The sequence below is a fragment of the Nothoprocta perdicaria genome, unplaced genomic scaffold, assembly GCF_003342845.1.
Source record: "Nothoprocta perdicaria isolate Ctin4 unplaced genomic scaffold, notPer1 scaffold_99, whole genome shotgun sequence".
In the NCBI taxonomy this organism is placed as follows: domain Eukaryota; kingdom Metazoa; phylum Chordata; class Aves; order Tinamiformes; family Tinamidae; genus Nothoprocta; species Nothoprocta perdicaria.
Window position 1 is genome coordinate 1,290,647 of NW_020456298.1, and position 12,152 is coordinate 1,302,798.

Below are 12,152 nucleotides of genomic sequence, written 5' to 3' on the forward strand. Positions count from 1 at the left end.
GGCGGGCGCCGTCGCTCGCGGGTGTGCGGCCGCTTGTGCGCTCGGTGCCCGCGGAAGGGGCCCGGTGCGGTGGAGCCGCCCCGCTCTTGCCGGGAGAGAGCAGTCTGTGTGGAGCGAGTAAATCGGTGGGAAGTGGTAGGGAAGCGGCTGGTGAAGCAGCGTGAAATAGCACGGCTTGGAAACGCGCGTGCTGGGGCCGCGGGCCTCCCCGTCGAGTCTGACCGGCAAGGCGAGGCTGCACGCAGAGCAGGTGCTTTCAGCTCGGTAAAAGCCTTTCACTCGCGAAGCCTTGTTCCCCTGGGTGCCCTTTGACACCTGCAAAGCCAAAGGTAGTCCTAGCAAAGAAAGACTTGTCAAGCCTTTGTGGCGTATTCATTGGCAAAGGGCTGCTCTTCGCTGCAGTACTTTGTTACTTCTCTGCCTGTGAACAGCTGTCATGTAAAATACCCCATGTTCAATACATTCTAAGTGTCCTTTATTTAAAGTGTTAACAACGTGTTGAACATGGGATATTTGAGGTTCCTCAGATGTATCTCCAGTGCAACAAGAATGTGTAAGAAATAAGAACTAAGTTTYGTTAGTGGGGAATATCAAATTTGTAGAGAACTGGTTTTGCGTATAAAGGAATTTGGTAACAGCGTAACAACTTATAAAGCAAGTGGATCAGACACTAAATTAACTGCTCTAGGTGGTGCTGCAGCAGATAAAGTCCTTTTGTACACGGACAAACCCGTTTCATTGTGTCCATTTTTAAACACAGCAGATCCTTATACAATTGTATGTTGAAAATGCTGGAGAAAAAGTTGGCAACTAAGATTATTTATTTATTTATTTATTTATTTACTTATTTTTAGAGCAACTCCTACCAGAGTTATTCAGCATCCTTCAGCGAGTGACACTATTAACTATGATGTTAAGGCGTTTGGATCCTCTCTCCCTGTTAAAGTTATGGAAGCCCTAAAAAAGGCTGATGGTAAGAACTGAATTTATATGTTATTTTCTCATGGAGACTTTGGCAGATGACAGAGAAATTAACATGTCGGTGCTGKTTAGAATTTGACCTTGGAGTGGAATATGAGGTGTTTGTGCCTTGTTTTGAATCTCGTTTCATTAGCTATGTAGCTGTTAACATAATAATAATAATAATACTCATGGATATGGTAACAAGCTAATGTCTTTCAGGTACTATTTTAAACATATATATCCTTATAATTCAATTGTATTAAAAAGGTAAGTAGAAATTCTCCAAAAAATTGCATTGATTTTTTCTCCTATCTTTTTTTACTTGATATAGTTCTTTTAATTCACTTTAAGCTGCACACTCCAAACCATTAAATTAAGTGCACAATTTCATGTAATTTCAGCTTATGCAATAATGATAAAAACAGCAGATGACAACAACAAAACATATTTATCACTTAAAAAAAAAAATTCTACAAGTAAAGCTCTGATCCCTACGATCAAGAATTACTTGGTGGTGTCAGCAATTTTTCCCTGTGGTTAAATTTTCTAATAAAGTTGAAAGAAATGTAAGCTCTTTGCTTTGTAAATTCTGCAGTAATTGTTAGGAGTTTATCTGACATAAGTGGATGGATTTGGACAGCTTCCAGGGTTGTCTGTCTTCTCATCTGAAAAGTTAGGAGTTTGTCAAATGGACTTTTAAATTGTGGAGGAATTCAACATGTCAACCAAATAAATGGAAATCCTAATGTAGAATAAGGTTTGATTAGAAACGAAATTTCTCCTTTTCTGATCAAAACAAAGTTTTGTTGATTTTGAAGATTGCTCATCTATGTCTTAAATTTTAATGTCTTTTTTAAATGTCTTTAATGTAGCTGATGACCAGTTGACCGTTCAAGTGGATGAGAGCGGATGGGCCTGGCTGGTCCATAAAGAGAGGCTGATTATCTGGAAGATTGGGCAGTCTCCAGTTGCTAAGGTAAGTGGAAGATGAAGATGGGGGAGGAAAAAAAAAGTGTGTATCTTTTATGCTACCTGAGCAATGTTTCTCATTTGTGTTATTTAAAGTAAGAGTTTCTTCATGAGCTGGAGTTTGTTGATTTTCCTCTAAAAGGGACTGAGTTGCTGCAAAGTCATTCTAAGAAAAATTGAAATTGAAGCTTTTAAGGGAGTACTTCTCTCTGTTTTCAGTTGTTAACACAATGGTACATTCCTTTCATTTTAATAGTTATCTCTTATGTTAAATAGATCTGCTGAAGTTTATTTTAGTTAGAAATTAGCTAATATGGTGCAGATTGGTATAAATGGTGTGACTGATTATTCACCTAATCAAAAAAAAAACCTTAAATGTTTAGTTTTAGCTGTGCTAAATATATGTTTTGCTTTGATTTCTTATATCAAGAAAGTGTTTTTCCCTGTGCAGTATTTTTCTCAGTATCATTACAGTGTATAGCAAGTGTGATCAGAAGGAACCTGTAGTTATTAAAACAAGAATCTCCTTAATAGGGTGGTGTATGCTAATTATACAACTTTAACACTTGTGGTGGCGTGGCATTTGGCATTTGTAGAAGATTTTTAATTTGAGTAAGATTTCTTTTGATTAACTTTGTTGAAAGGAATGTTCTCTTTCCACTGTCTTTTAATACTAAGTGAACATTCTCGAACACTTTCAGTTTATTTTTTTCTGTCATGTTATTATGTTGTTTTCAGGCACACTCAGGTACTGCACCTTTGAAAGACAAATGATTCAAAATTGTAATGTAAGAAACACAAGTACCAAATGAAATGCAGTTATATTTGAAAGTGTATAAGTAGATGTTTCACTGCTAGTTGCAGCAGTCTTGCCAAAAATCTTGTGTGATATTCTTTTGGGACCCTAGTACAGTGTCTGGAGTGGTTTAAGATCAATTTTTAGCCCAATTATTCTAATCACATATTTATAATTGCACCTCTTTTCTTCTTATAGCTAGCTCTCTGCAAGGAGCTGCAGCTGCCACCCAGTGACTTCCAGTGGAGTTCTAGCTTAGCAGCCATATCTTTCCTCGGTTCCTCGGGCGAAGCACCTTCTCTACAGGTGATCAACCTTAGACTCTCTTTTTATGTATACTAAAAAAGGTGGGATTGTATTTTTAGTAAATCTATTTAAAATAAACAGAATCTGCTAGTCTTTTCAAATTATTCTATTTACATGTAATGAGGATCCAATTATATGCCTTCAAAGGAGTACTTAGGTTTCATAAGCAACAAAAATATAGTATAGATAAAGTATTTTACTAACTAATGGTAGGAAAATCAAATCAAATATTCAGTTTAAGCAAGTACTTGATATGCTTGCTAAAAAAGTTAGTTTATCTCTGAGTTAGTTTAGTTAGTTTAACTCTGATACCCATGGTTAAAGAGTGAAAAACTGCACTTTTCCTCGACTTGTGTTCCTAAAGAAACTGATGCTAGAGGAAAGATTGTTTGTTTGTGTTCTCTGGTTACTTGCTAATGCCTTTTCTTATCCTGCTGTGTTAAGGAAGGAGAATTCAGCTAAGTTTTATAGAAGATTGCTAATWAGTTTGTTGCTATCATTCATAAAGAAGTGAAACTTTTCATTTTCAGCTTGGGCATGTGTTAGACTTACACTATGTTAGACTATGTTAGATATTAAAAATAATCATAATATCTTGTGATTGGCCCGTAAACTTCTCTATTGTCTAAGTTCTTCATACTCAAAGACATGTAAGAGAAGGTAGTATAGCTAGATCAAGATTTTAAACTTTTCTTTCAGCTTTTGAGCCATACATGAATACAATGACTTCATAGAATTTAGTAGGAATATTAACAGTAGAAAATATTTTAGTAAAATAAAAGATAAGGAATAATCAAAGGGCAAAAGTCATCAAGGACAGTGCGTTGCATAGATTTTTTTTTTTTGTTTTTTAGTAGTTGCGATGTTGGTTAGCCAATCACTTTCCTTTAGGAAGGCCTGTGTCTAGCCAAAAATCAGTTGGAAAACTAAGGGGAGCTCAGTAACAGCTCTAAGTTGCAGTTATAATGTTCTGTAATATTCAACAACCAAGTAATATACAACAAGTATATAGCAATACTTGTATTGCTTTATGTGATATACAACAAGTATATAGCAATATTTTCTATATAAATCTCTACGTGAACATAGTCTCTTGCATTGTTCTTTGAAATCGGTCTCTGGGTGATTTCCTGAGTTAGAAGCCCTGGTATAGATGCAGTGTGAGCTTATGTTCTGAACAGAATGCCTTTGTAAGGAAAATCACCACTGTATGGTTTGGTGTTTCCCTTAATGACTCTGGAGGAGTTAGTTTGTTGAATTACAGTCTGCATTTCAAGCCTCCTGTAGCGGCTCACAGTACTGATTCTGCATCTGGAGGTCTCTACAAATTCTGTTGTCTTGCATCAGTAAATATTGTTTGCTTTTCAGTAGCAGATCCTGCATTATCAGGATCAAGAAACAGTAAAATATATGTATATATTAATATAAGCAAGTATGATCATTTAAGTTATATTCCCTGTATATAGTAAGCTGTTACTTTATAGAATCATCCCCTATTCAGTTCTGTCTTCACCAGTGTGCATCCATGTGTATTTACCACTTTTTTTCTTTGCTTCAGTCACCCAAAATCTTGATATGTAAAATAACTGTTTGAATTTGCTGTTTAAAAAGTAAAATTGCTGTTAAATATTGTCTTGCGTATTCTATTAATTGTTTTGTCTCTTGAAGTCTCTGGCAATAATGGTTGCTACCAGTGAAGGTACCATACGCTACTGGCCCAATCTCGTGCATGAAGCTTCCTACATGGAGACTTTCACAGACTTCGGAGGTGCTCTGTGCAGTTTCCTAACAGCAGTAAAGGTACAGTACAAGAAGCACTGCTTTAATTGCTAATTAAAAAGTAAAAAGGAGTCTGTGAAACATACTGAGCTAAATCTTCATTAAAGATGAAGCAAAGCAAACTACTCGACATTGTAAGCAGTAATTTCAGAGACTGCATGACTGTGGTGATGCTAAGTATTAAGCACAGATAGAATGGTTATCAAACACTGGTGTTACAGCCAGAGAGGTACGCCAGATTGAACCACAGAATTATTAATGGAGATGACTTGTTACCTCAAACTGTGAAGATTGTCATTATTTACCRCCGTGATTACTTCCAAGGGCAGAAGTCCTGCTAACGCAAAAACAAAGGCAGTTGTTTCATATGAATCTTTATAAATTCTATGTTCTGTTGTTGATGTTCCTAATTAGGAAAGACTTTCAAAAGAGAAGATATCTAAAATTCCACATATATTACAATATGTTATCTTCAAAACTATCATTTCATTTCATGACCTTTTCAACAAGTTATCCTAACATCCACTGTTTGCATCCTGTATTATTATTATTCCATGTTGTAAATATTTTAGCGATTCAGATGGACAACAATCTTAAGGATTAATTTCCTAAGAGTTTTAGGATATTGAGAAACACTTATCTATCTACCTGATTAGAGCTTGATTGTGCCCTAGTTTCAGGTATAAAGTTGGAAGAAAGTAGATGGAAAACTAATGACAAATATGAGTCCAGAGCTAGAGGAATACACATTCAGGACAGAATTTAATCATTGAAGAAAAGCATCATTATTCCATATATGACAACTGTATTTAATTYGTTTTCTTTTGTCTGGGCAGGTTAGTTATAACCTTTAGCGTAACTTTTATATTGTGTCTTTGTAAGAACTGTGATTTTTTTTGTTCTGTGAACAGTTCCTGTAGAGAAAATGATTAATTCTTTCAGCAATCCCCTTGCCATTACATTGGTTGTCTCAGTAAGTTCGCTGAGAAATGTTGGACCCATATGGCGTTTGCCTTGCATTTTGTTCTTGTTTGGTATTTTTCGCTGATGAGCTATCATAAAGGATTTTATCTGACAGTCGTTGATTTGTTGTGTAAATATGATTATTTATTAACCTAGTTGCTTTTTCTTTTTGCTAGGGAGGAAGCTTTATTTTATCCTCTTTYAGAGGCCAGCTAGTTCGACTAATCCCGGATGGTTCTGGCAAGATTCAGCAGCATGCCCTACCACAGGGGCAGGGCATGTTTTCCGGAATTGGTCGAAAAGTGTCTTCCCTTCTGGGTATTTTGTCTCCTGGCAATGATGCTTCGGTAAGCTTGGAAAATACTCATATAATAATTACTTTAAATATTTAGGGTCTTATGTTCTTGTAATGGACTCAGTATTTAGGAAAGGAGGAAGAAAAGACTAGAAGAATATACAGAGAGAGACAGAAACTAAACAAAATTGCAACACATTTGTTGTCAAACGGAGTCTTCAGGGTTACTCTTTAGATCTGAATGAAAGGAGACTTTAAAGCCGTAGTACTTTGGAGTATTTGRTCTTGCCTCCTTCTGGTAACAACCTCAGTACTGCCTGAAGGAACCAGCAGTAACCTGGGAGAAGTGAGGGAGACATTTATTGTGGATGCGCTTATTATCTACAAAATAGGATTTCTCTTGAAAATTACAATAATATTTTTATCTTGTAATTTAACTTTGTAGGCTGTCAAAGTAAGTTATTTTATGTGGACTGAATGCATATAGACYGTTTTATTCAAAGTAAGCTTTAACTTTTTGATGTATATTGTTTTTAAATCCAGATTTCTAGTGTTCTTTGGGATAAAGAAGGGTCAAGCTTTTATATGCTAACAAGTTCAAACCTAAACAAATGGGAGATTGAGGATTCATCAGAACGTTATGTTTTCAGCTGGGATATCAGTAGAATCCTTAAGGAACATATTTCAGATGCAATTTGGGTAAGAGCCACCTCATCTGAACACACTTTTCTTTGTACCCTACATATGTATAGTTATAAGCTAGATGCATTCCTGTTTGGTTTTTTTTTTTAGGGTTCTGAGAGTAACTATGAAGATATTAAAGGAGGAGTCAACATACAATACATGGATTTGCAGCAAAATCGGTAAGCAAGCATACATGCATCTGGCAGGACTTGTATCAAAYGGAGAAGTGGGTTCTGGTTTCTTGTAGAGCTTTCTGCATAGGTATTTGCAATTAAATTTTATTCGAGTGCCAGTGTTTGTAAAGTAAGTATGTCACATTAGATATAAGTTATTTTATGCTTCATGGCTTCAATTATCTCTTTAGTATTATCAATTGTTTGCCTAAGAATAGCCCGTTTTGCTCTTTTAATGTAATTTAATCAAGTTTGTTGGCTTTTCTTCTTATTTTCTGTCTGCCTTCCTTGCATAATATCAAGCAAGTTAAGACAGCTAGCAACTAGTCATTACTCTTCTTACAGAACGAATTCTCTATTCCTGCTAAATCTCTTGCATTTATCAATTATTTAAATTAAATTGCAAGAACTACAACATTTCAGCATTGCACTGTATATTAATACTGTAAAAATAAAACAGCGTAAAAGAACAAATAATARACTTTGAGGAAATGAGTATTGTTGAATGTTGGAAAATAGGTATGATGCAGTTAAGTGCTGCGGTTAAATGATGTTTTATCAAGCAATAATGTTTGAGCAGGTGAATTAAGTCCTTGGTTGTGTGTCAAGGGTGTGATGTTTTTGGTTGCACAGTGACGGGCTGGTGATACTTGCTGCAGCCTGGCATCCTGGAGATCGCCCGTGTCTTGTGTACTACACTCTCATAACCGTGGAAGATAAAGGCTTCCAGATGTCTGATGATGTTGTTGTGGAGGTCACACAGTATAATCCATCTTTTCAGGTACGCACATGAAGGCTCTAAAAGCAAGCAAAAAAAAATATTCTGTATATGAATCAGCTAATCAGCTGTCTGTTTTTCTCTAAAGAAAAGTTGGGTGCTCTGCCTTAAGATTCGTCTTGGAGATTTGTGTTGACGGTTTTCTGAGGAAATCCGTTTAAGACAGATCTCAGACTAGTTAATGTAGAGTCTTGACAAGGAATGAGTGGACCTGTATTTTGATCCTTACTAGACAGCTGATTTGCTAGGAAGGGAAGATGATTCACTTCTCCTGTACCGCTGATGCTCTTTTAAAACTTTTATTCATTAAGTCTTGTAGAAGGAGAGTAATCATCTGTAGAACAATATATCTTAAATATTTAGGTCAAAGGAAAAGTAGCTTTGTTGTATGATGTATAAACATATAAAACGCTCATTTTTTCAAATTTAAAACCTGAATTGTCTAAGTGTTTAAGGTTTTTATTATATGTGTGATATCTGACTTTCAGTCAGAAGAGGAACTGACATGCTGCCTGGTAGTCCCAGACTACTTCAGCCATGCTGCTTACCTTTATAAGGAGGACGAAGTGTTTGCTTGCTCCACTGGAACGGGAAGAATTTCTTTACCACAAGAGAAGATCATACTTGGCATACAAGGTAACGTGCAGTAAAAAAAATCACATATCATGGATACTTTTTAACTAAAAAGTGTTTGCACTGTTTAGATTTCTCGATGTGTTTTCTATGACTCCTTAATTTTAAGCAATGTGGTGAATTCAAAATAAAGCTTGAAGTGAAGGAGCGAAAAAAAAAGCATTCCATAAACTCTATTTTTTTCTTATATTAGTGCGTTTTTTTTGTTATTTTGTATAGTTGAGCAGTTAGCATGTTTGCTTACTAAGCATTCCTCTGCCAAGACCCATTTGTGACAATTCAAATAAACTTGGCATATTTCTATCTCCTTTACCAAGTGTTCATGTCACTTCTGTTTCTAGAGACCGACTTTTCAGGATACTGAAAATAGAAATTTAGAGGGTTTAGTTGTTCTGCTCTAATATTCTTTGGTGATATTTTCTTAGATATCTTGTTCACTTTTTYATTAAATCTTTCAAATTATGGATTCCTCATAGGTTTATGGAGGAAGCATTCAAGTAATATCCACTGTTGCTATTGTATTTTATTCTGCCGTATTCTGGGTAAAAAGGAAGTAGTTCTGTACTCTTGCTATAAAAAAAATTATGTCTTTTTGCAGCCCTTTACTCTGGAGTCTTGTGGATTTTTTTTTTCCCCTCCTCCACCCTTGAAATTAACTTATTTCCAGGCTCAACCTAAAATTCATCCTGGATTCTTGTCTTATGTTTCTGATTATCTGGTCTTTGACCTTCAGAGATGTCTTCCTTCAGTAGGAGACACAGATCCCTAGATAGAATCTGAACCATCTGAATCTTGATGTGTTTTGGCTTGTAGCATTTCACTGTGAGTAGCAGACTGTCTGCGGCTTCAGTAAATCAGGTGTAGTTGTAACGATTATTGTCGGTTACTTTGTGATTAAAAATTAGTAAGTGCCTATAGCATCATGTCACGTTGTGTCACGTGTGTCATGTTGCATTTATGTGCCTTTTCTTGTTTTGTTTTTTGTTATCTTAGGAGACAGCATTTTAGGAGCAGGTTCTTATACTGGCCTTCCCGTTTTCTTTGCCAAAAAAAGTGGGCTCATCACCATTTTGTCTAGGGAAAATGTTTCTGTGCTTCCAGAAGACCTTGAGGATTCCCTCTCTTCTTCTGTTGCTGGACCAAACACTGAGGTAATGGTTTGATTTTTGGGGTGGTTGGTTTTTGTTTGTTTTATTTTTCCTTTTCCTTTTGTGTTTTTTATTATTTTWACCYGAGGACAGAAATAACATGTTCGTCTTGCAGTATTATRTTTTCACTTTGGAAAATTAATACAATACTTACCTGAAATYGTGAAAACAGATTTTGTATAACTTCCTTTGCAGATTGTATGTGAATTCTACTAATATACTTAAGGTCAAACCATTGTATTACTTCCATAGTAGTGTACCTTGTGAGCTGTGCTGGCCGTAAGAAAAAATCATTGCTTGCYGGTATCTTTATTTTAAATCTATGTTCCTTAGAAATATCGTTTTTATTCCATAAGGAGGCCTTATACAGATCTTTCAGCTTAACTTTTTGCTTTGCATTTCAGAGTCCTGCATTTGATGCAAGCAATAGGATAGAAATTACTGCCCAGGAAGATAAGACTAAATTACTGAAAGCTGCTTTTCTACAATATTGCAGGTAGAAATTGCACCTGGTCTTTCGGGAGTTTCCTTGTTTGCTGTTCTTCAAAGGCACCTTAGTAAGAGGTTTTTCTTGATAAAGATACTTTTTTGTCTAAAAAAAGATAGGGTTGTCTTGTTTAATATTTTAAACTCCAGTTTTTAAAAGGATACTTTGCTTTGATGCATCTAGAAACTGGATGAAGTTTTTTGTTTTGGGTAAAAAATAAATAAATGAATAAAAGTGTCCTGATATCAAAATTCAAACTGGAAGTCCAATTACTGTGAAAAATGCTAATATTTCCAGTGTTAATGTAATTCAAATCCATAAGCTAGTCTCAGTTGGACTGCTGTCAACTGTCATTTTTAGTCACTAAATCAAGTCAGTGCTTTCTGTGAATATTGCATGTTTTTTACCTGCAGAACAACTTTATACTATGGAGATTTAAAGGGCATTGGGATCAAATGCATTGAGAATAATGCATTATATTCACTGAATGTATTTTCCCCAAAGGTTTTAATGTGTTGCCATTAGTGGGAAGGATTACGTGTGATCTTGAAATAATTTTATAGAAAGCAATAGATGCTCTGTAGCTTGACATTCAACATAGAGAGCGAAACCTGAAGCTTTTCAGAGAGAATAGAACAAAAAGTGGTTACAAAMATTTTACTAGGTTGTTTGTTTTTTTCTTTAAAACAGTGCACAACCTATTTGCTCTGAAAATTTTGAATACCTTTTATCTGTATTTAGTTTAAAGATACTTAAAGCTGTGTTGCATGATTATAATCTGCAGTGCTTTGCAAAAAGAATCTCTGAAAATGCTACTAAATGATTTTTTTCTTACATTTTCTCTATAGTTTTATTTCACTTGGCTTATCTTTCTTTTATTTCAGGAAAGATATTGTTAATGCACAAAGCATGGTAGTTGAGCTCTTTCCAAATAATGCTGATCTGGATTCTGATACTGAACTTGACAGAGCAGTGACTCAGATCAGTGTGGACTTAATGGATGATTACCCTGCCTCTGATCCAAGATGGGCTGAATCTGTACCTGAAGGTAAAGATAACGTGTATTGTCTTTTGCAAAAAGCTGTATATGGTCCTGCAGGTAAAATCTTGATAAATCTTGCTTAGAATGTATAGATGCTTCTTGCTCTTCTCTCCCAATGAAGTATATTTCAGAAAGGCTAAAAGATGCATCTGAKGAGACTGCAGTGATAAAATTGCAATCTACTATGATAAGTTCTTGTCTTCACATAATAGACAAACAGCAAAGAAAATGCCTGTTTCTGAGCAGGGAGTTATTTACAAAGAGCACCACTTTGCTACTTGCTGTGATTCCCAGGATAGATTGAAATGTTTTTCTGCAGACAAATACGTTAAAAGAAAGGGCTTATTTGTTCAAGGTTGGCCCTTTGCTAATGTGTCTACTCAGCTTTCAATAAGCCGGGGTCCTGGGCAGAATGAGCCCCTGCCTTTGTGGGGCAGAGGTAGTTGTGCCTGCCAGCAAGAGGACTAGATGCATTTATTTTAGAAGCATTTGTCTCACACTCTCTAAAGTAGGAAAATTCCTTTAGCACTGAAGCAATCTACTGGACTGACAAACGTGGATACTCATGAGGGCAGTTTTGTTGTATTTAACTGGCTTCTTAACAGACCTGATTTTTCTTGGTGGAAATGTCGGAGGATTGCATCTGAAGAGGAAGAAAGAGCAGTCCTGGGCAACCATTTGTGTTTTCCAGCAAAATTATATGGGCACCTTTAAAGGCAGTTGAGAATTATATCTGACTGCCTGACCTAAACATTTTGTTTTATGGCGGTTACAGTCTCGCACATAATAAATTCTGTAAGAGCAGAAGATAAAAATCTGAATGCTACTAAAATTTGAATAGGCTATTAAGCTGCTATTTTAGCAACATAATCCCATGAGTGCTTTAGAATAGTTGTGCAGATAGAAAGATACTTTTTGGTTTAGTTTGGATTTTTTCCTTAGTTTTAGCTYAATTAGGTTGTAGTTCAAAAGCAGCAGTTAAAAATGGTGTGTAAACACTGTGTAAATAAATACGTGTGTGTATAGAAAAGAACAGCAGTGTGGTAGCACTATAGAAAGTTAAAGGAGTTTGTTTGCCTTGGATTTGAAAGATAGTGATCCACGCAATGAAAGCAGAAAGTGCCTTGACCCAAGAC

The 12,152-nt window shown here is 35.8% G+C and overlaps 1 protein-coding gene across 1 annotated transcript in view; it reads left to right on the forward strand.

Moving 5' to 3' along the window:
* Positions 1 to 849: 849 nt before the first annotated feature.
* NUP133 (nucleoporin 133) overlaps positions 850 to 12,152 on the forward strand; it is a 28,816-nt gene continuing 17,513 nt past the window's right edge. The window contains exons 1-12 of the mRNA XM_026053369.1: positions 850 to 973; positions 1,836 to 1,939; positions 2,927 to 3,034; positions 4,703 to 4,834; positions 5,953 to 6,123; positions 6,615 to 6,770; positions 6,864 to 6,934; positions 7,562 to 7,709; positions 8,195 to 8,342; positions 9,333 to 9,490; positions 9,892 to 9,983; positions 10,859 to 11,022. Of these exons, the coding sequence (XP_025909154.1) occupies positions 949 to 973; positions 1,836 to 1,939; positions 2,927 to 3,034; positions 4,703 to 4,834; positions 5,953 to 6,123; positions 6,615 to 6,770; positions 6,864 to 6,934; positions 7,562 to 7,709; positions 8,195 to 8,342; positions 9,333 to 9,490; positions 9,892 to 9,983; positions 10,859 to 11,022 (1,477 nt within the window). The 5' untranslated portion in view covers positions 850 to 948. The remainder of the gene's footprint in view (positions 974 to 1,835; positions 1,940 to 2,926; positions 3,035 to 4,702; positions 4,835 to 5,952; positions 6,124 to 6,614; positions 6,771 to 6,863; positions 6,935 to 7,561; positions 7,710 to 8,194; positions 8,343 to 9,332; positions 9,491 to 9,891; positions 9,984 to 10,858; positions 11,023 to 12,152) is intronic.